This window comes from Plasmodium berghei (assembly GCF_900002375.2).
Source record: "Plasmodium berghei ANKA genome assembly, chromosome: 6".
NCBI classification, from domain to species: Eukaryota; Apicomplexa; class Aconoidasida; order Haemosporida; family Plasmodiidae; genus Plasmodium; species Plasmodium berghei.
Window position 1 is genome coordinate 223,196 of NC_036164.2, and position 25,031 is coordinate 248,226.

Below are 25,031 nucleotides of genomic sequence, written 5' to 3' on the forward strand. Positions count from 1 at the left end.
ACTTTTTAATGTCCTTTGCTTAGATGGTATTTTCTAAGCAAATTTTATCAATTCTATAAAAATTATTAAGTTAATACTTAAAAGTACACGATAGAAAAAAAGCAACACGAGACAATGAAAAATATGCATAACTTGTACATATGTATCTGTGTGCATGATAAAAAGTAAAAATACTTATATCAGACAAAAATAATGAGATGCCATGGTTAAAGAAAGCAAATAATGCTCACCATATTTTTATTATTGTATAACATATATTTGTTATTTTTATTCTTTTAGAAAATAATATATGCGAATAACTTTTAATTTTTATAGTTAGACAAGTTAATTCTTCTTTTCTTATTCGCATGTTCATCTGCCTCAATATTAGAAATTTTTATTTTCTTGACTTCATTAATATCTTTGTTAAGTACAGCTTTATCAAACTCAGACTAAAAAGGTTTTAAATCAAAATATAATATGCATAATAAACATCAGGCAGCCATATATAAAACAAACGCAATTATATAAAATTGTATACGTTTTTTTTTTTACAATTTTTGGCTAGCTAAATCCTCATGAATTATAAATATCTATGCATATATATCATGACTTACCTTTGTAGTAATTACTAATTCCTTAGCAATTGTCTGACTACCTTTTTCCTTTCCTTCTTCTCCCTCTTCTTCTATTTGTCGTTTTAAATCATTAATTTGTATTTGAACATCTTCATAAGTATCTCTGATAATTTTTTCATTAGTGTTTTTTGGTAAGGGTGTTGTCTTTTGTCTAACATCTAACAAAATTTTCTTCACCTTTTCAAAATATTCTACTGCTTCTTTTCGTTTTCCACAAAACATGTAACTTTGCGAAAGGGATATTAATGGGGCTATAAGGTTTTCATCACCTAATTTGTGCTCCTCTCTTAAGTTTACACATTTTTCGTATTCCTACGGTAATCAATTTTTACAACATTTTATTGCATTATTTTATAACATTTTTATTTTTTTTTCATTATATTTTTATTTTTTCCACTATTGTACCTTTAGGGCTTCTTCGAAAAAATGGTTCAACAAACTTATATCACCCAATCTAATAAACACGTACGAGTAGTTTAGTAAATCCTTTTGCGATAATTCCTTTTTTTGTTCTAATAGCATTTCATAGCATTTTCGTGAAAATTCAAACATTTCAAAAGCCAACTGATTTAAAGTGAAAAAAAAAATTAGTGTAATGTATGTTCCACACCTTTTAAGATAAAACAAATAATGTAAATTAGAAAGAATCGTAATGTATCGAAATAAATACCTGTTCGTCGGTGACTTCCTCTTTGTTACTGCAATCTTCATCTTCGGTGGCTTCAACGCTTTTTTCTGAACAAAAAAAAAAAAATAATAATTAGCTAGCTAAAATATATGAACAAATTAAATTAATAAATATTTCAAAATAATAAAATGAATGATTTATACATCACGAAAATAATATATTCAATAAACCGGACATATATTTACTCTATATTTAAATAATAAAACGTACTTTTTTTTAAAAATTCGAATAAATCATTTTTTTCTTCTTCTTTAGTTAGCAGTGCATCAGCAAAGCATAAATAATATTCTCTTAAATCAGGATGAAGACTGTCTTCGACATTTAATTCTTTTACCCTAAAACAAACATAGATCATACATTTTGTTTGGCACTCCTATGTTTTTACATGTTTCTACGTGTTTATACATATTTTTACAATATTTCTACACTTATTATAATTCAACTATTATATACAAATAAGTAAATATAACTTTATTTGAGAGTAATTTACTTTTTTTCAACAGCCATAGAAAATCGTTCTGCAGCTACGTCATAATTTTTACTTTCCTTAAATTCGAGATTTCCCATATCAAATAATTCTTGAGCTGTTTTTTTCTCAAGAAGTTCTGCCATTCAAAGAAAGGATAAAAAAAGTACATATGTGTCCCATTTATATGTATGTATGCATTATATATATGCACACTTTCATATTCCAAACATTTTACTTATAAATTTGATTAAATGCGTTACCTGCTTGTTCATCAAATTCAGATTCAGTATTGGAACCTGTTTCGACAATCATTTCTTCTTCTAAATGTTTAAAAAAAAATAATATAAAAATACGCATTTGAATGATAAAAAAATGAAACCTAATTTATTACACACACATTTATATCATATATAGTACTCTACCTTATTATTAATATTTATCATATGTATAATTACCTGTCATTTTTTTTAAGGATTTAAAGATTAAAATAAAATTTACAAAATGAGTTTTCTACAGAGGGTGGAATCTTAAGCTGTATTCACAAAAGAGTAACACATATATATGTTTTATTTGTGTGTGTACAATCCTATGCAAAGCGTACATACAAACCATATGTATTATATATGCATATACATATTTTTTTTTATTAAACATTATTTTAGAAAACATGTACATGCATAATATATATCAAATGTGTATAAAGGTAATTATATAAATGCATGACACACATATATAATATCGTTTCACTATTTTTGAAATATTAGTAGTTTTCTCTTTATTAATTAAGCAATGAACAAATAAAATAATATAATAATATAATAAAATTATTGCGATTTTATATATTACACTTTTTTATTAAGATTTATAGTTCCAAAATGTATATATTTTTTTTTTCATGGAAAGTTTATATATATTATATATATATTTATTTATCTAGTCAATAAATTATGTAGATATGAATAATAAGCACATATTATATATCATTGGTTTGAAATATGCTTAGAAAGGGTGTATATGTAAGTACTATACTAGTTAATGCCTTTTCTTATAATGGAATATAATAATATCACATATATATATAATAATATTTCTTATTTTTTTTTTTTTTTGGGTATTACTTTATAAGGATAATTTTTTTAATTTATCTTTCATATAATTGGATAGGTCCTAGGCTTATAAAAATTAAATCCATAAAAAATTTATATATTTTTGGCGCTTTTAAGCTCATATATTTTTAGAATATAAGAAGTTTTATATATATTAATGTGTGTGATTTTTATTTTTTGCAATCTCATTTAATTACTTATATAGCTACATGCATATTTCCCAACATCAAAAGAAAGTAAACACTGCTTATTATGCATTTATATTGGAGAGGAGAAAAAACGTGCACAAATCAATGAAGTGTACTAGTTAAGCTTTCTCAAAAATAATATACATTAATATATATAATAAATGTTGTTTAATTTTTTTTTAATATATAAAAAATTCAATGTTTATATTACGAATATAAATTGCTATTTAAATAGTATTGTGTGTATTATTGAAAAAATAATTATTACGTACACGCACACGTATTTATAATATTTGGGGCGCGAAAGAGTTTATAGAAATTAAATCAAATTATAGAGCCTTTGTTAAACTTATGGGCACACACAGCTTATTTATAGTTACACCAACGATACATATTTACATTAAATATATAGAAATATATAAACGCACATAAGTAATATATTTTATTTTTAAAGGGTCTCCGTTTCTTTAATACCATAATATAATATATTGCGCAATTTTACTTTTTATTTAAAAAAAAATATATATATTAATTTTTAAGCGTCGTAGTTTTATTTTTCCATAATATAGGAAATTTAATATTTCTAGCAAGCCATAATTTAATTGAAAAAAAAAATTAATGGCTTATGAAAATTTCCTAATTTTGGCTATTTTAAGGGGATTGCGTATTTAAGACATGTGAAATAATTAACAGCTCAATGCACAAAAATAATTCAAAATATAAATAATCAAATAACACAAATAATTAAATCGTGAGGGCTTTGCACATTTTGAAAAAAGTAATATTTTTAAATGATACAATAACAAAACAATTATTATGTACTATATTTTGTAAATGCATATATCACATTAGCATGATAGGTTATATATCCTAGGAATGCCTACAAACCTTCATCATTATTACATTTCATAAATTAACATATTTAACTGTATATTTTAAATTCTATGTATTGAGAACAAAAGGCAGTTACGAAGGATGCCACATTTTATTTAATATATTGTTTGATTATTTTGAATGTGTTTGCACACATATACTACTAATATAACAATTTCAAGGTATGATATTATAAAATGAAAATCGAAAAAAAAATACTAAGCTTAGGATACATTGCCTATGCGCATATAGGCAAGCCATCTTTAATCCCCAAACTATTCTTTGAGAATACTTTTATAAGTAGGAGGAATATATATAATATGAAAATGGGAAATGACTATAAATACTATATTGTTGATAAAAAGGATTTGTGTGCAAATGTAATTATAATACCTATGTATAATGATAATTATTCTTATATTTTTTATGATGATAAAGATGAAGGTATTGCTGTCGATCCAAGTGATTATAACAACCTTATTAAAATATCCGAAAAAGAAAATATAAAAATAAAAAATGTATTATGCACACATAAGCATTCTGATCATAATAGTGGAAATTTTTATTTTTACAATAAAAATATAAATGTATATGGTATTAAAGAACGTAATAATAAATATATAAATAAAAATATAGAAGGTATTCAAGAATTTGAAATAAATAATTTTAAAATTAAAACATATTTGTCAAATTTCCATTGTAAAAATCATGTATCATATATAGTTGAAAATTCTAAACATGAATTAAAAAAAGACGAAAAAAAAAACTTATTTTTTACGGGCGATTTTTTATTTATAGCTGGAATGGGTAAAAACTTCGAAGCTAATAATATAGATATGTATAATTCGATACATAATATTAAAAAAAAAATCGATATAAATAATACTTATATATTTTGTGGGCATGAATATACATTAAGTAATATTAAATTCGCTTTAACGGTTGATGCAAATAATGATAAATTAAATAAAATTTATCAACAAGTTTTAAAAAATGAAATTTTTCTACCAACAATACCAACTCTGTTAAGTGATGAATATTCATACAATCCCTTTTTGAGATATGATAATGAAAATATTAGAAAGGTTATTGATTTATATGCAAAAAAAAATAATTATATAATTGAGCGCAACTCAGATTATTTAGTTCTTTTGAGAATAATGAAGGATAATTTTAAAACAGCGTAGCTGTTTTAACCAATTAAATGAATGTACCAAGCATATGCGAAGTGTAAATATCATAATTGCTTGCTTGTTTCACACTTTTGTATACATTCGCAATATAGAATAACGATTTTGTGGGAATATAACATGTCTATTTTTATATTTTTTATCAACAGGAATAAAAATTTTAGCAAACTGGATTTAAAGAGATATTTAAAAAAAAAAAGGCTGTGTCTTATTTATTAACCCCTAAGATATTTCTAGCGAAATATTATCACCCTATCTTTTATGATTTTTAAATTAATAGTGTAAATGTGAAATATGTTTGAAAATTAAAAATTAAATAATCGTTTTTATTTAAATTCAATGCATACAGGCAGAAAGGTTATTGCGAGTATGCAATTTAAACATATTCTTTCGCAAAATATTTTTCAGCAAATGAAACATTTATATAAATTTGCCCAATTTAAAGGAATGTTTATAAATCATTATTTTTTGTTAATTTGTGTAATACCACTATTCATTTTAAAAATGTATTATATGTTGTTACTTGTTTGACAAATTTACAACGCTTTTTAATTCCGCTAGTTTTGACATACAATAGAAATATAAATATTATTAAAAAAATATATTACTAAAAAAAATGACAAAAAAGCTACCTCAAAAGTTAAAAAAAAAAAATATATATTTTAATTTTAACAAAAAAAATGTGTTTTCATTTAAATATGTAAGTATAATATTTATAATTATTTCTCTCCTATTTTTTATATTTGCTTTTTTGCATATTTTCACAATTGAGCAACTTAACTATTCAATTTATTAATTATTTGACTGATTAACTTTAATTATTAAATTATTTTTTACAAATAACCAAATAAACAATTTTATAAATTTTCACAATTTTTGTGGTAAAATTTTTTTCTACATTTTTATATATATTTTTCATTATAAAATGCAATATAATAAAATAACATAGTTGTATTTTGCCAATACTATATTTATTATATTAATGCATAAATATATTTATAAAAATATATGTATAATTAATATGCGTACTCTTCCACATGCATAATAATTATTATATCATTTATTTATATATAATTTTAAATACAAATAAAATATTATATATATATTTTTTTTTAATATAATAATACCCATAATAAAATATAAAGAAATATTACATATTATTTATTAAAATTATTTTCATTGATAATATTAATAAATATATGCATACATATATTACAAAATTGGGGACAAGGATTAAGGAAACATTTTGAATATTTAATAAAGGTAAAAATAATATATGCATATATGCGTGTAATATTTATATATTATATATATATATATATATATACATACATTTTTAATATAATAAAATATAATTAATTTTTTTTTTTTTATTTCCGCCTTTTTATTTTTAAAAGCATATTATAGTAGGCATACTATATGTAGAACTAAAAATAGGAAATTATATTTTTCCAGGCATAATTTAACATGCATTTTGTTTTATATAAGAATGATAATTTTTTTCGTAGTTTTAATTTAAATAACGAAAAAAAAAAAAAATAATAAAAGAGGGGAAAAAAAAATAAAAAAATAAAAAAATAACATGGAAGTAGCAACAGAAGGGGGATCCTTTGAAAAGCTACAATTTAAAAAATGTGAAGATAAGTATATTTTAGATCAACATTTAAGGACTTGTTTTAGTTATTTATTATTATATATTATAAAGGAATGCGATTATTTATATAAAATAAAATATAATATTATACAAAATGCTTTGAAAACATGCAACAATCAATACAAATATTCCAACTTAAATAATTATAAAACATTGTCATATTTATTATATTCTCAGAAATGGGATAATAATATAATTTATGATATTATAAATAATTCCAATTATTTTTGTAATTATTTTGAATTATATAATGAAGAAAATTATTTCCCTCAAAATATTCATAACATAAATCAAACAAAAATAAAATACTTATCAAATCCTTATGAATGTGTTAAAAGTTCAATCAATTTAAAAGAACAAAATAAATATGAAGAAATACCACCTTATATACTATTTGATAACACAACAATAAGGGGTGTAACAATACATCATAGTTTAGAAAATGAATTTCCCCAAATTTTGGATGGAATAAAACCATTCTTATCAGCAAATAAGCATCACGATAATAAAAAACAAGCCAAAAAAATGAACACTATTATTGACACCAACAACCATAATCATATTTGTAAAACTTTTATTTCGTCATTTCAAAATGATATAAATAAAACTGATATTGACACATTTAATGAATCCATATATGAATATGGACAGCACTCAAAATGCTTACAATATATTCAAAGAGAAATATTAAATAATAATATTGTGAAAGACGAAATTTCTTTATCTGAATACAAACCCCTTCACAATATTGATAATATTAGTCGATTTAGTAGAAATTGTGAATATCGAGATAATAGTAGTCGAAATAACGATGCCGGACAAGATAACAATGATAAACATGAAAGAAAAAGAGGTAAAGAACAGGAAATAAATAATAATGACAATGACAATAATAATGACAATAACAATAATAATGACAACAATGACAATAATAATGACAATAACAATAATAATGACAACAATGACAATAATAATGACAACAATAACAATAATAATGACAACAATGACAATAATAATGACAACAATGACAATAATAATGACAACAATGACAATAATAATGACAACAATGACAATAATAATGACAACAATGACAATAATAATGACAACAATGACAATAATAATGACAACAATGACAATAATAATGACAACAATGACAATAATAATGACAACAATGACAATAATAATGACAACAATGACAATAATAATGACAACAATGACAATAATAATGACAACAATGACAATAATAATGACAACAATGACAATAATAATGACAATAACAATAATAATGAAAACAATGACAATAATAATGGTGAAGAGGGAAACGACAAAAATGGAGAAGATGGTGAAGGGGAAAATGTTGAGAAGGAAATTAGTGAAAAGGAAAAATATAAATTTTTTTATAAGAAAATAAAAGAAATAAAATCGAATGTTTTTGTAAAAAAATGCAAAAATGTTGAAAAACACTTCAAAAAAAAAATATTTAATTACATAAATAAGAATAATATAATATGCAACATGAATATAGATACAATATTCATTTATATGAAAAATATATATTATTTAATTTTAAACAATAAACAATTAGTATTTTTTTTCATATATAATACTAATGATGTTATGAATGCTATTATTAATACAGAAAAATTTAACGAAATAAATTACAGTGAAAAAAATTTTTTTTTATATTTCTTAACAAATGAAAAAGAGATATATAAAAAAATATTTGATGCAATAAATTTAAAATATGATAAAAATGAACTTATATTAAAATTAAAAAAATTAAAAAAAAGGTTAAATGATTTAAAACATACAGAAGAAACAAATTTATTTGAAGAAAGTATGAAACAACTTGAGTTATTTAAAGATATCAAAAAATGTGTTAACACTAATAATTCCAATTCTCAAAATAATATTTCCAACCAAGATATTTATAAACTTTTTAATTATACAAATAAAAGGTTTTTAAAAAATTATAAGACAGTATCTCATAAACTGTCATTAAAAAATTTGTTACCCAAATTATATAATTGTAAAGATTTAAAAGAAACTAATAATTTAATATGTAATGTTGGTAAGCATGTTAAAAGTGTTACAAAGAGTGGTGTTGGATATGATGGAAAAAAGAAAAAAAAAAACAAAAAGAATAAAGAAGCAAACATGAAAAAAAATAATATGAATAATTATATGCCTAATATGAATTTTCATTACAATAACTTTGCTAAAGGTGCAAATATCAATACCTTTATCAACAATAATATAGATAATTCTCAAATAAATAACTCGTTTAATTATTTGGGGGATTTTCAAAATGTTCAAAACAATGGGCAATCAAATAATAATATTAGCAACTATTCGAAATTTTATAACAATATGCAGTATGTACAACATATGCAACATACTGGAAATTTTAAAGACAACAATTTAAATGATAAAAATGGTAATAAAAATAATGAAACAGATGAAAAAGGTGATGAACATGAAGTAAAAAAAAAAGCAATAAGAGGTATAACTTCATTTACCTTATTTGCCCGAGAAAAAAGAAAAGAATTGTTAAATCAAAAAGTATTTCTAGGAAGCTCTTTAACGGAACAAACATCTGCTGTTGCTAAAATTTGGAATAATTTAAGTGATGAAAAAAAAAAAGAATGGGCTGTTAAAGCATCCAAAATAAATGAAGAAAATTTTTTATTACAAAAAAAAAAAAAAAAAAGAAAATTTACTGCTTTTAGTATATTTGCTCGTGAAAAAAGAAAAGAGTATAAAGAAAAAAATATCGATATGGGTTTAACATTAGCTCAACAAAATTCTTATGTATCAAAATTATGGAAACAATTATCTAATGAAGAAAAAAATAGATATAAATATTTGTCGAATACTGTAAATGCCGCTGTAGCAAAAAATAATAAAAATCAGATAAATTATATTAATGGCCAAAAAGTTAGTGGATTTAAAGGAAGAATTAAAGCTTTAGATAATATGATGAGTCAACACTTTTCAAATAATAATAATTTCATGTATAACGATATGAATAATATGTCAAACTTTAACAATAGTAACAATAATAATAAAATTATGTATAGCCAAAACCAAGCAATGATGGGAAATGAAAATAATCCATATAATATGAATTATATGACTAATATGCAAAATATTGCACAAGGCGATAATAATATGAATTATTTTAATTATATAGAAAATATGAATAAAAATATTTCAATGGAATACATAAACAATGATATGAATATGATTCCTGATAATGGAGATGATAAAGGTAAAAAAAATTCCTTAAAAAAAAATAAAAAAAAAAAAAATGAAAATTTGAATGGTCCAAATCAACCCATGAATAATCCTAACTATATGCTAAAAAATACCAATTCATTTAATCAACAAAATTACAATTCTTTATCATATCACAATGATGGTTTAAATAATACTAACAATTATTATCCCTTATCTTTTCCTAATGATAATAATGATGAAATTAATAATAACAAAATAAATAATAATTCTGAATTGTACAGAAATATTGTTATTAATAACAATACTCAGAATTTGATAACAGAAAATAATCAAAATGTTATGATAAATAATATGTATGATCAAAATCAAATATCCATGAATGCCAATAATATAGTAAATACAACTACACAAATGACCAATATGAAAAATGATATGATTATAAATTCTGATGCCCCTATAATAAATAATGCAAAAGGAGATCATAATATATCAATAAATCAAATAGATAATAATGAATTGATACAAAATCATGCTAATGCTTATATAACCAATGGACTTAATAATAACAATGTGAATGTAAATGAAAATTCTGGAATATCAAATAAAATAAATTTTCCAGTACATGAACATAGCGAATTTTCATTTAATAAATATTCAAATGAAACGAATGAAATTTATGAGCATGATAATGGAAATACTGCTGGGGCATCAAATGGCCAAACTAATATGGTTATGCATAACTATCAAGTAATAAATGGTAATCAAAAAAAAGGGGCAAAAATTGATGTTATTTTAAAAAAAAAAATTATGAAAGATGAAAAAAAAAAATTAAAAGAAGAAAAAATGATGTTAAAAGAGTTTGATAAAAGAAGGAAGCAATTATTAAAAGCTGAAAAATTAATGGAAAAAAATAAAAATAAAAAAATGCCTAATAGTGACAATAATGGAATTGCGGGTATTGATTCAAATTCAGAATATTATGATTCTGCAAATATAATGAATAACAATAATAATAATAATAATAATAACAACAATATGGGTATGTATATGAATATAAACAATTATGATATCTCCAATCCGTTAATAAATAACCCAATGATTAACAATTATAATTTTTATGCAAACCCCGATAAGAAAAGCATAAACCCTTTGAATAATAATAGTATAAACATTGTAAATAATACACCAACTACTATAAGTACTCGAAACAATACTAATAATACAAATAACAACAATGGTGTTATTTCTGCGCCTACTAATGAAGGAAATAATGATAACCATCTTTCGAATAAAGGATTAATAAATTTTAAACATGTAATAAATGGAAATGGCCAAAACATATCTAATGATGATGAATTTCCAAATTATACTTATGCTAATAAATTTATGACTGATTCAGGTGGAGTAATCCGAAATAATAATTCGATAACTAACGATACTAATATACAAATTTCTGATGATATTAAAAAATATGACCATGTAATAAATAATAATACTCATGATAATACAAAACTAGCAAATCATATTTCCGATCATCATCATATATCAAATGACCAAATTCCAAATCCTGAAACCAATTCATCAGCAGTTAGTTCTAATATACCCGATGCTATAAACCACCCAACTTATTTAAATGTTAATAAAGAATATTATAACAATACTAACTATTTTAACAATGTGATTTCAAATGATCAAATAATATTTCAACACACAAATGGAACATCAAATGTTGTAAATAATGGAGTTCCGATTAAATACTTAATTGAAAATGGTTCAAGTTCAAATAAAATATATGGATATAATAACAACAATTATCTTAATAATATTAATCAAAATGAAAGAACGACAAATGGAATATCTGGTGAGTCGAATAATAATTCTGGTGTTATTATAAAAAACGATGAATATTTTAATACTATTACAATAGAAAAAGACAATAATAATAATAATAAAATAAATAATTCTATTTCATATGACCCAGATGACAATAATCATAATTATAACAACATTAACAACCCTTCAACACATATACATAAATCTAAACAGCACAATCAATCACAATATATAAATTTAAATGAAACAATAAATAACGATATTAACATGGGAATGAATATGGAATACAACAATGAACTGAATTACATTAATATAAATAATAATGATAACAATAATAATAATAAGAAGAAAAATAACACCACATCCTATTTTTATCCCCATAATAGAAATAACAATATTCCTAATAATTTTCTTCCAAAAACTAATGAAAATAATACAACATCTCTTAACTGTATGCCTAATGGAGATAATATAATGTATTTCCCTGATCATGTTGTTTCAGAAAATAAAATTTCAGGAAACCTTGTTTATTTTGACTCGGTAAAATAACTATCAGATTTATAGCAGTTTCCATTTCACAACCCTTACTTCTTTTCATTTCATCCTATTTGATATTTCATTTCTTTTAGGATATGAATAGAATATCTGGAGGAATTGAAGACATTGAAATAAATGGCCACAAAAGGAAACAATTTTTTAATAATGCATCTCATTTTTTAGAGTTAGTTGATAAAAAAATAATAAAACGGAAAAAAAAAAAATCATCTTCTCTGAATGCTGTGAATGGTATAAATAAAGTTTTAAATTGAATCCCTTTGATTATGTATACACAAATATCTCAAAAGGATTCTATTATTTTGATATTTATCCTTTTCTAGATGTTTTTATTTATCTATAAAAATACACATTTTTATCACAAAATAAAATATTTATCATTTTTTGTTTCTAGGAGACAATGATACAATATGGGATTTAGTTTTGAAAAATAAAACAAAAAGGGAAAGGAGGAAAAATAAAAAATCAAATAATATAACAATAGATAATACATTAGATGATATTATTAACTTTGATAAAAACCAAAATAATGATTTAAATATGCTTTGTCTAAATAATAACGGATATTATTTGAACAATGATAATGATAATCAAATTGAAACCAATGAAATAAATGAATTAACTGACAAAGAAAGAAATGAACAACATCCTGAAGAAGATTCTCATAATCCAAATAATGAAAATGAAGATGATATTCTTAGTTTTCTAAACATTTGTATGCCAAACTATTCCACCAAATTAAATATAAATGAACGAGGTGAAGTTGTTTATGACGATAAACGCACATATAATTCAAATACAATAATGAATGATAATGATAATAATTTTAATTTTTTGATGAAAACAAAAAATAAAGTTAACGAAAATTTAAATAATTGTCAAATTGAAAAATATAATAATGCATATAAAAAAGCGAAATTATGCAAATGGTCAGAACAACAAACTAATAAATTTTATGAAGTTATTGAAATGTTTGGTATTGATTTGATGATGGTTAAGGCATTATTGCCATCTTTTACAGATAAACAAATTCGGGATAAATATAAAAAAGAAAAAAAAAATAATCCTTATAGAATAGATCAAGCATTAAAAAAAAATAAAGAAATTGATTTAGAAGCATATGAAAATGAACATGGAAAAATCGACCACTCGACACACCATAATTATTATGACTCAACTAGCGATTTGGGTAATTTTATGGAAAAAAAAAATATAAATAAAAAAAATATGAATGTACATAATATATTCACAATTTTAATATCCAAATAACAATTTCGGTCTGCTTTTTTTTTTCTTTCAATTTTTTACCCTCCATTTTTAATCCATTCTGGAATTAAAATTTTCCTTTTTACAGATAACTCTTCTCCGAAAAAAAATAATAAAGACGTGGATGATTCAGAGATTAATATCTTAAGTATTTTTGGCAATAAAGATGACGATTACAATAACAATGCCAAAAACCAAGGAGAAAATACGGGCATCACAGATTTTAATATTCTGACTTTATTTTAAAATGCACATATATACCTATATCGTCTACATTCAAAATGAAACAATGATTATCCGCACACATTTATTTATTTATGTATTATGCTTATGTATGTATATATGCATATTCCCATCTATGCCCACTCCTTTTATTTTGTATGTATGCTTTAATTAATCAAATCTTTAGCCTCTTTTTTTCATTTTTTACATTTTTTTTTTTAAATTATATAACTTGTTATAAAAAATAATAAATGATTGATAATAATATCAAAAATAGTGTTCTACAATTGTTATAAAGTGGCAATTATAAAAACAATAAAAAAGCTATTATACATTTTTCGATGTATAATGATAATATGTATTAACATAATATTGGCTTATAAAATAATATCAGGGGTGTTTTATTCAAAAAAAGAAAAATGTAAATTTATTATTTTTTGTCTTAAATTGTTTGATCGAATATTCCAAAAAATTTAAAGCATATACAGAAAAATCATAGAAATATTCACTATCATCACTCAAATTAACTCGGTATTTCAATTCTAGATCCATAACTCAAGTTTTACATATCAAAATTAATCAAGCTGAAAATATCTTTCAGCTTTCTTTTATAATCTAAATGACTGTGTATAATCCCACTTGCATCATAATTTTCAATACCAGGATCATTGATAGGCATTAAGCCCGCGACATTTAATTTCCATTCCATGTATCTATATAAAAATCCCAATAACCAATCATTTTTTGAATATACGTTAATTACTCGATTTGTCACAGTCATTCGGATTTGGCTCCATATTTTTGTGCTTGTCGTTGCAGGTAGTCCTATAAAAATAGCATTACTTACAATGTTATATAATTTTTTAGAATATAAATATTTTAAACAATAAAATATAACTCGAGCTCCAACTGAATATCCAATTAATATAACTGGCCTCTGTCCAACCGTATTTTTATCACTAAGTGCCTCTGCTAATATTCGCCCAGCTTGTTGTGCTCTTTCTCTTATTACTAAATAAACATTATCTAAATTAGATGCATATTTTATTAAAGCTAATGGCCATGCTAACGCTGCACTCAAAGTACTAGCTAGGGTGTACTGTAGCCAAATTTTACTAGCTGTTATTGCAAACTCTTGTGATAACATTGTTTCAATTAATGATCCTAAAGTTTTTAACAAATTATTTTCCCATTTTAATGCGTATAAATCACAATAGCAGCTTGGGAATGCATTCATCCAAGGTAATGTAATATCATCATCTGTTTGAATTTCACCACTTACACATACAGATACACTTAAAGATTTTGATATATTTCCATTTAACATAAGAAATTCAAATATTTTTATATTTGCAATTCTTCTACTATATTTATATCCAGTTAAACCTGCGCCACCTGCACCAAATAGTGAAACGATAAAAGCTAGTCCACCCGCAGTTGATAAAAATGTAGTAACTCCACTTCCTCCTGCGCCGAGTGCAATTAAACCTGCTACGATACCCGGGGCAGCTAAACCCGCTGTAAAAGCTACTAATGCACCACCCCCTAATGCTGCTGCTGCTATTTTTATTCTTCGAATATGTTTATTTTTTGTAGATTCATTTGTAGATGGTTGTAATGCATTTATTAAATCAGAAGCTAAATTTTCTTCGATTCTTAAAATTAATAATTCATTAATTTTTAAGCATTTTGCAAACTTATGAAAATATAATTGTATTCTAGCATTATTATTTCCAGTCATAATATATGTTGTGAATAAATCTCGTAAAATAACAGATTTGGCTTCTGGTCCTTTTGTTGGAACTCCACAATTTAATTGTGGGTTTACATCATTTTCATGTAAATCACCTATTGTTTCTATACTACTATTAGATTGTTTTGTATTTAATTTTGAAATATTTAATACATCACTGCCTTCTATTTCTCTCATTTCTATAATATCATCGTTATCTATAATATTATTATTATTATATATTTCGTGTTTTATGCTGCTTCTTATATATTCCTTATCATCTGTTATATTTCCATTTATACTTTTTAATTCTTCATTTTTATTATGTGCTGCATCTCCAACTTTATCCCATAAATTTTTTTTTTTTTCTTGATCATCAAAACAAATATCATTATCACTTTTATTCAAATCTGTTTCATCAATTATGTTTTTATATTCTGAGCATTTGCTACTTGCTCGGTTATATCCATCATCAATATCACTTCGTTTCACAGAATCAGATATATTTGCCGAGTTGCATCTGCTTGTGGTGGGTTTTATTTCTTCGGAATGGTTAGATTCTTTAATTGAAGAATAAACCTTTGGTATTACAACTTGGCTAGTCATGTTTTCTTTCGGCTTTTTCACAGTATACTTGCTAAATGAATGATCTGATTTTTCGTTATCATCGTCAAAATTCTTTTTGTTAATCAAATCATAACGGACATATGTTTCTTGATTTATCTGATTTATTTTTCCATAATAATAATTTTTTTCCTGTTTAATATTATTCATGGGTTCAATATGATTATTACTAGAATAATCTTTGAAATTATAGTCATCAAATTTTTTATGGCTATTTATATTATCATTTTTTTCATTAGTATTTGTTGGTAGTGAAAAATAGTCATTTATTTCCTCGGCATTATATGATTCATCTATTTCTCTTTTTACAAAACTTCCAACTAAATAATCTGAATCATTATTATTATATCTACAAAATATATTATCTATATCACTATTATTACTACAATAATCACTATTACAATCGCTATGTGTTTTATTTTCAAAAATATGACGTCCATAAAAATGTTTAATATCTTCATTTCCATCAATTATATTGTTATTAGATTGTTTAGGAGTAGAAGAATCTATTACTGCATCATCATTTTGCCAAAACTCCATTTCATTATTTAATTCATCTACTACATTTTTAAATCTACGATTTATATCTGGTTGTAATTCTTTTATTTCTTTTAATAAATTATCAACAAATGGTTTTTCATATAATTGATATATTTTTTTATTTCCTGTAATTTCTCTTATAATTTCTCGTTGCTCAAAGGGTTTTATAACACATTGATAAGCTAATGGATCAACTTCAAGCAAATTAGATAATTGTTTTAAAAATTTTATAGACAATTCCTCTATACTATTTTGCATATCTTGATCATCAAATGTGTCTACATGCTTTATTATTATACATGCAAATAATGCTAATATGTTTTCTCTTATACTAATTGGAATATTTGCAAACTTATCATTGTTTATCGGTATATATTGTAATCTTAATGCTTCTAAATTTGCGTGTGCTTTTTTTTTTCTTAACTTACGTTCTTTTTCTTTTATATATTTAATTGTTTCTTTTTCGAACATATCTGAATATGAATTAATATCAAATATATTATTTGTAAATTTTTTGTTAAAAAATGTGTTTATAAATTTGCTTTTGGATGAAGAATGATATTCCGAAGGTGTTTCTGAATCGTATATTTCTTTTATCCCATTTTTTTCTATATTTTCTTTGCTTCTTATATTTTCTATATTTTCTTTGCTCCTTATATTTTCTATATTTTCTTTGCTTCTTATATTTTCTATATTTTCTTTGCTCCTTATATTTTCTATATTTTCTTTGCTCCTTATATTTTCTATATTTTCTTTGCTCCTTATATTTTCTATATTTTCTTTGCTCCTTATATTTTCTTCACTGTTTAACCCTGCCTTTTCAACGAAATATTTTTTTATAGTCTGGTTTTTACATGCCCCATTATCTCCATTTTTTTTTTTTTTTAACTTGTCTTTATTTAGACATTTATTTATTTTTTCATTGTTTTTATTATTTGAATTTTTAGAATTGTCATATAAGCTTTTTAAAAATGCCTCTTCAATCTCTGCATTTTTTATAGGACTTATATCACCCATATATATTTTTCCTTCTTCTATTTTTTTTTTAATTTCATTATCAATCCCTTTAACAATATTATTCGATTCATACCGAATATGAGTTGTTCTTGAGTTTAAAGATATTTGCCGCTCCCTTACATAATCATCATCACTGATATCATCATTGCTATATTTACTTTTCAACATTAGTCAGAGCGTAAGTTTAAAATATAGTTTTTATGAGCTCATATATGATAAAAATTGTGTATTGAAATTCCTAATGATGCTTAACAAAATATATGTGCGTGCATGTAAATATACATATATTATTTATTATATACAAATTTATTATTTATTCATATATATTTTTTGACAAATATTTGATAATAACTTTATCACAATATTATTTTTTTTAAAATAATATATGTCTGTATAGTATATAATTTAAAAAAATATATTACAATTTAAACATAACCATATCTTTTTAAATTATAAACTTGTAATCATATATCTCAAATAGCACTTTATCTACACATTATTTTTGTTTATTATTTTCATATAAAAATGATAAAACATATTAAAATAAATAAATACAAATGGAAATAAATAAACAGATCACCTAATAAAAATTGGTATTATTTTATTGCGTACATTTTTACCTTTTTTTTTATATTCTCATATAAATATTTTTTTTCGAAAGAAAAAAAAAAAAAAAAAAAAATTTAAATTGAAGCTAGCAATCAATAAATTAAAAATAATATAGCATATAGTGATATTATATCTTTTTATAAATTATTCATATTATACAATTTTGTGATTATATGTTCCATAGAAAATCAATGTAATGTGAAAAGGAGAGAATGCACTTGCAAAATATACAAAAAATTGTTGTAATAATTAAAAAAATATTATAAAAAAAAAAATTAAATTAACAATCACAATTAATTAAAGTCTTTAAATACTAAATTCATATCATATCTTTATATATAAGTTATTTGTTGATCATTCTATATGATCGAATTAACATGATAAAATGAACAAAATCAATTTGATAGGTGGAAAATACAATTTTTTCATATACATATAATAATATTAATTCCCAGATTATTATATATGAAATACAAATTAGCCTATTGTTTTATACATTTACTATTTCTAATAATAAAACTTATTTATATTTTGTTTTCACACTAAATTTATGTTTTAATTCTTAAAATGTATGCTGATCACTCTAAACTATTGTATATGCCTTATGGGCACATCATAAAAAACAACATTCCTTAGTAACACATTTAATAAATGAATATGTATGGAATACAGTTCTTATAGAATACGTCATTTTGAAAACAAAAAATGAGGAAAAGTATTTTTTTTTCAAATTAAATTAAATAAAGTTAAATTAAATCACCCTAAAAAACAAAGTGATATATTCTTAAAAAAGGTTACCACGAATACTGTTTTTTATAAACGAATACATATTGAAAAAAAATAAATATTTGTAGCTTTTTGAAATATAGGAATAAAAAAATGCACATATTTTTTCCATATAATGTATCGTATCCTTCAAATAGCGAATAATATTGTCAAAAAAAATAAGTTAACGATTCATCTATCTGCTCCCGCAATAACCATTTTCCCATTATTCTTATTAAAAGTGTTGCATGGAAAATATATATATATATTTATTTATTTTTGTCTCTCTATGGGCATACACACATGGAAAATCACCACAAAATAAAAAATATGCACGATATATTTATAATGTTATAAATTACTGTAACTTCGTAATTAGTAATCCGTATCAAAAAAAAAAAAATTAATATAATCCTTCTCACATTATTCATAAATACTACATTTGTGATTAACAATCTTATGGTGTGATATTTATTTAAATAGGCATACGTGCATTTGTGTGTTTTATCTTTTTATATATTTTACTTTATATGATCCATCGTTAAAATATTGAATATAAGATATAACTCCATTTTTCCATCTACTTATACCTGTATCTGCTAATAATAATTTATCTTGGCAAAAACTATTAACTTGTTTATTTCGCTGAACAGTATGACCAATAACCATTCTACTCGATTTTAATAATCCTAAAGATTTATATAACGATGAACATATTTTCGATTCTGCAAATACATTTTTAGTAACATATGAATAATACCTATTTAATGTGGGGCCATATTCACATGTAATACATAGTTCTTGACGTTTTTGCAATTTCTGATTTAACAATTCACAATTATTTATGATTTCTCTTTTCCCTTCTTCATTTATAAAATCAATGCCATATGTAGAGTAAAAAGGTAACACTCCTGCATGTGAAAATATAATATTATTCACATTTACAACAAAAGGACTATCAATTAAATAATTATATATGGTTTCTCCTTTCCTAAACATATCATTCCTATATTTATAATTTTCTATATTTGATTGGGGGGTTTTGAATTTTAAACATAAATTATTCACTTCATGATTCCCTAAAAGTAATATTATTTTACTATTTAAACTTTTCCCGCTTTCATTATAATTTTTAATAAATAATATAATATCTATATCATCGTATGTTGGATCCAAAACATCTCCAGTTATAACAGTTAACACATTGTTTCGGATTACTTTATTTTCTATATCAATTATACTTTCATTTAATAATATTCTTATAAATGCGTCCTTATCACCATGTAAATCCCCTATGCTATAAAAATCATATTCCCATTTTAAATTGGAAAAACTTGTATTATGTACATAATTTATTTTCCATAAAATAGCTAGATAGCCCCAAAAAAAATATTTTAAGTATGACATGTTCATATTTTTGTCATGTGTGTATAATTTTTTTTTGTAGCTACGAAAATTATTAATCAAAATGAACAAAATAAAATATGATATATGGAACATATGAAAAAAGGCGAAATAAGTATACCAAAATAAGTTATGATAATAATAGGAGCATGCTAAAATACATTTATATATATGTATCTGATTAGGTTTTCATATATTCATAATAATTCTGTAGTTAGTATTATGGTGAAGTTTTATAGGGGGAAGCGTATTTCACATAATGTTGCATTTTTTAATTCTAGCATGCACATAATATTAATAAAAAAATCAAATAATGTAAAAATTAAATATAACATTAAATAAAATTACTAGAATACATTGATGACTTAAAATATTATAAAGTAAAATGAATGATAATTGCATTTACATGGATACACAATATAAGAATTTATGAAAAAAACATTTAATGGGTAATATTATATATAGTGTACGCATGAATGTTTGGGGCACATTCCTTCTCTCGTTTTATTTGTAAGCATATATAATGCAAATAATTGTTCTTAAATAAAATAAATAAATCTTACAAATAAAAAATGAATAATTTTAGATGACCCAATTTAAGATTTCCTTCCAAAAAATACTAAGAAAACTACCAAATAAATATTTAAAAATCCAAATATTAAATGCATGCTTAATAAAATAATTCCTTAATTGTAACAGTATTGTTTGAAATAAAGCTATCTAATTACTTCCTCTTTTATGGTAATTTATATTTGGTGAAAATAAATAAAAATATAATTTATTGGTATATACTACTTGAAATTTTGCTCATGGCACAAATTTTCCATATATTTTTATACTTTCCTCAACATTAAATTTGTATGTGTATATATGCATGTTGGAAAACATATATGGTTATATTTTTTTTATAATATAATTAATGTTTATAAAGGTACTATAAGTAGTTTTTTCGAAATTTTTTTTTTTCAAAATATGCATATATAAGGAAGAATTAATTAAATGGAGAATATGCATATAGGCATATGCATATCATATGATAAACTATGCAAATGAGAAAAAGGCATAAAAACGAAGAAAAAAATCATTTATATAAACAATATATAGATTTTGTATAAATAAATGGATAAAAATATATAATGTCATAAAAATTTCATACACATGTATGTTTGTCTTTTAAACTGATATTAGGTTAGCCATTTATATGCTTTATACGTTTACCTCGATTTAATGTTGCACAAAATTTTTGTTAATATTTTTATCCTTATAATTTTTTTTGTAGTTTTGATTTTTGTGACGATTGTAATTTTTTCCATATTTTCCATCTCCCTTTTTGCTGTTCCAATTTGACTTGTCATCCTTCATGTGTGTCTTTCTTTCTTGCATAAGCATGAACCTGAAAAATTAAAAAAAAAAAAAAAAAGTGACGGAACGAAAAGTACACTCACAATGTGTATTCATATATATATCATATCATGTCATGCCGTGACAGAAACTTACTTTGGGTTTTTCATGTTCAAAGCAAGCTCATTTTGTTCCATGACTTCGTTAATATTTTCGGCCAATTTAAGAGCCATAGTTTGCAATGGCGTGGGTTTTATTGTGCTTATAAGTATATATTTACTGCTTTCATTCCAACAAGCTGGTATTTCATGATTAACCATCATTTTACTTAAAATAGAGTGAACTGTATTTTGAGGTAAATCAAACATAACACATAATTGATCAATTGAAAAAGAATCATAAACTGAAATATAACGGAATATATATGTACGCATAGCTTCTTGTTTAATCTTTTCTTTAAGTATAGCTTGAACTTTTTCTTTATCTGTAAATTTTGGCCATATAGATAAACTGAAAATTTTTTCACAACACATTTTCCAGTTTCCTTTTTGCAAATATTTTGTAGCTAAAATTATAATTTCTCTATTATTTTCTGGAGGGCTATTAAATATTTGTTTATCATAAATATCTAAAAATCGACGAAATTGTCTTGAGATAATATCCTTTTTAGATTCATAAGAATGTTTAGCTAAATTCGGAACTTCTAATAACATAGCACAAATATTATTAACACATTCAATCAATTCTATTGATATATGCATATGAAAAGAAAGTAATCTTCTTTTTTCAGTTCTTTCTTGCTCTATTGTTTTTTCTTGATTTTTTAAAGTTGATATACCTTGAGCAATTAATTCTCTGTGTTTATTTTGTGAACATATTTCAACTAAACAACAATGAGCTTCATATATTCTTCCATGTCTAAATGCACATAATCCTAATTGTATTAAATTTCTATTATATAATATTTGAGTTTGTACATCTGAACTTATTGCTAATTCATGTATATTACCAACATTTAATATTTCTCGGGCTTCTAAAAATTCATCATATAAACTTTTATTATAAGATAATTGTAATAATGCTCTTAATCTTTGTTGTTTTGTTCCATGTTCAAATATTTCGCATACAAATTTTTCAACAACATCTTTAGGAGATTCATCAGAATCTGTTGATTCATTTGATTCTTCTTTTTTTTGGTTATCACTTTGATTAGTATTATCAACTTCTTTTGTTCCAGTTTGTTGTTTTTCAACATATTCCTTTCCCTGTTTTACAAATCCCCAAATTTGTTTAAAAGGTAACTCAGGTTTATAATATAAATGATCCAATATTCTAGTCGAAATATATATTGCCAAGTCAGGTAAATTCTTTGTATATTTTACATATTTATATCCTTTATATAATAAAGATATCATATGAACAGTCTTTCCAAGCCTTTTTCGATATTCTTCTGCTTGTACATCTATATATAATAATGCTTTTAATAATTCATCATCTAATTTTGCTAAAAACGATATTAATGTTTTACACGATTTTGATATTTTTTCCTTTTCATTAGATTCTTCTGTTACTTCTGCAATTTCTTCGGTTATATTAATTGAGACTAAATAAAAATGTTCATTTTGTATTAACAAATCTAAAATAAGTTCTATATACTTAAATGTTTTATTCCATATATTAAATGACATATATGTATAAACACTTGAAACCACATCAAACTCTAAATTTATTAAATGCTCTAATACTTCTATATATGATTGTGTACTTATTGTTTTAGCTATTTCACATAATTTTGATAATATATTTATATGTTCATGTTTATCTAAACCTTTTCTTCCTCGTTTTTCTATAACAGATTTTACTCGATTTCTTATAACATCTTCTGATAAGTTTTTTGTATTTAATAATTCTGCATATGTTTTTTTTTTCGATGATTGATTATCATCTATATGGCTACCTTTATCATCTTTTTTTTTTGTACCTTCTTTTTTACTTTTTTTTATTTTAGCAACTTTTTTTTTACTATCAACTTTTTCAATTGTTTTTAATCCCCACTTACTCATAGCTTTCTTTGTTTTATCATCTTCTTCATCTGATGCATATTCTGCATCTTCACTATATGACCAATCATCTTCTTCATCTCCATCTTCTTTATTAATTTTATCTTTTTCTTCATCTTCTTCATCTTCCTCATCTTCTTCATCTTCCTCATCTTCCTCATCTTCCTCATCTTCATCTTTCTTACGTCTTCCTAAATCATCTTTAAATTTTTCTGGATTTTCAAGATATTGATTTAATTTATTTTGGTATAGTTCACTACATTTTCTAATTTTGGCTCTTAACTTATTCAATGTCTGTGCTTTATTTTTACTTAAATTTTTTTTTTCTACATTATTTTGAAATGTAGTATCAACATATTTTGTTAATTTATCTAAATATATTATTACAAAATTTGGAATACGATCAGAATCTTCTTTAACCATAAACTTATACAAATTTTCATATTCTTTTAATAGTTGATTGAAATCATCATTTTCCATACTTTCATTTAAATTATCTTCAATATTTTCATAAAAATCTAATCTTTTTCCTTCAGAACTTTTTATCACTCTTTCTTCTTCTTCAGAACTACTACTATCCATGACTGCCCATCTTTCTGCTTGTGCAGAAACTAATGGCTTTTCCTAAAAAAATAGAAATATCAACATATAATAATTTATGTAAAATGTATGTTTTTTTATCAGTTGATGTATTTTTGCATAAAAAAAAAATGTACACAGTATTCAATGGCCATGCATAGATAAATACATCTATATAGAACCCAATTAAAAGGGAAAACAAATCGATACTGAATATATGATTAATATGAAAACATAATGTGACTCATGCAAATAAATATGCAAATATTTTTTAGCGAATAAAAAAATATATTGATAAATATTATTCACATTCAATATTCTCAAAAAATATATAAATTAATTTTCATATTAAAATTTTTTTAAATTATTACATCAACTTCATTTTCTGAAGAATCTGATACATTATCACCACTGTCATTATCTGCTCCCCTGGCCCAAAATTTAGATTGCATTTTAATA

The 25,031-nt window shown here is 23.2% G+C and overlaps 6 protein-coding genes across 6 annotated transcripts; 2 read left to right on the forward strand and 4 right to left on the reverse strand.

Moving 5' to 3' along the window:
• Positions 1-302: 302 nt before the first annotated feature.
• Positions 303-2,236, reverse strand: PBANKA_0604300 (tetratricopeptide repeat protein, putative; the record flags this gene model as incomplete). Its single annotated transcript, XM_034568567.1, has 8 exons — positions 303-431; positions 597-929; positions 1,023-1,181; positions 1,288-1,352; positions 1,516-1,640; positions 1,796-1,910; positions 2,035-2,094; positions 2,230-2,236. 8 exons carry the CDS (start codon positions 2,234-2,236, stop codon positions 303-305), a joined length of 993 nt encoding a protein of 330 aa, XP_034420544.1.
• A 1,902-nt stretch (positions 2,237-4,138) lies between these two features.
• PBANKA_0604400 (targeted glyoxalase II, putative) lies at positions 4,139-5,128 on the forward strand (the record flags this gene model as incomplete). Its single annotated transcript, XM_034568568.1, has 1 exon — positions 4,139-5,128. One exon carries the CDS (start codon positions 4,139-4,141, stop codon positions 5,126-5,128), a length of 990 nt encoding a protein of 329 aa, XP_034420545.1.
• Positions 5,129-6,713: 1,585 nt separating this feature from the next.
• Positions 6,714-13,925, forward strand: PBANKA_0604500 (high mobility group protein B3, putative; the record flags this gene model as incomplete). Its single annotated transcript, XM_034568569.1, has 4 exons — positions 6,714-12,398; positions 12,488-12,644; positions 12,808-13,602; positions 13,768-13,925. 4 exons carry the CDS (start codon positions 6,714-6,716, stop codon positions 13,923-13,925), a joined length of 6,795 nt encoding a protein of 2,264 aa, XP_034420546.1.
• Positions 13,926-14,463: 538 nt separating this feature from the next.
• Positions 14,464-17,982, reverse strand: PBANKA_0604600 (conserved protein, unknown function; the record flags this gene model as incomplete). The annotated part of the gene is made up of 1 exon (XM_034568570.1): positions 14,464-17,982. The coding sequence occupies one exon, from the start codon at positions 17,980-17,982 to the stop codon at positions 14,464-14,466; it is 3,519 nt and encodes a 1,172-aa protein (XP_034420547.1).
• Positions 17,983-19,692: 1,710 nt separating this feature from the next.
• PBANKA_0604700 (shewanella-like protein phosphatase 2, putative) lies at positions 19,693-20,601 on the reverse strand (the record flags this gene model as incomplete). Its single annotated transcript, XM_034568572.1, has 1 exon — positions 19,693-20,601. One exon carries the CDS (start codon positions 20,599-20,601, stop codon positions 19,693-19,695), a length of 909 nt encoding a protein of 302 aa, XP_034420548.1.
• A 1,215-nt stretch (positions 20,602-21,816) lies between these two features.
• PBANKA_0604800 (eukaryotic translation initiation factor 3 subunit C, putative) lies at positions 21,817-25,024 on the reverse strand (the record flags this gene model as incomplete). Its single annotated transcript, XM_034568573.1, has 3 exons — positions 21,817-21,985; positions 22,090-24,617; positions 24,944-25,024. 3 exons carry the CDS (start codon positions 25,022-25,024, stop codon positions 21,817-21,819), a joined length of 2,778 nt encoding a protein of 925 aa, XP_034420549.1.
• Positions 25,025-25,031: the final 7 nt, after the last annotated feature.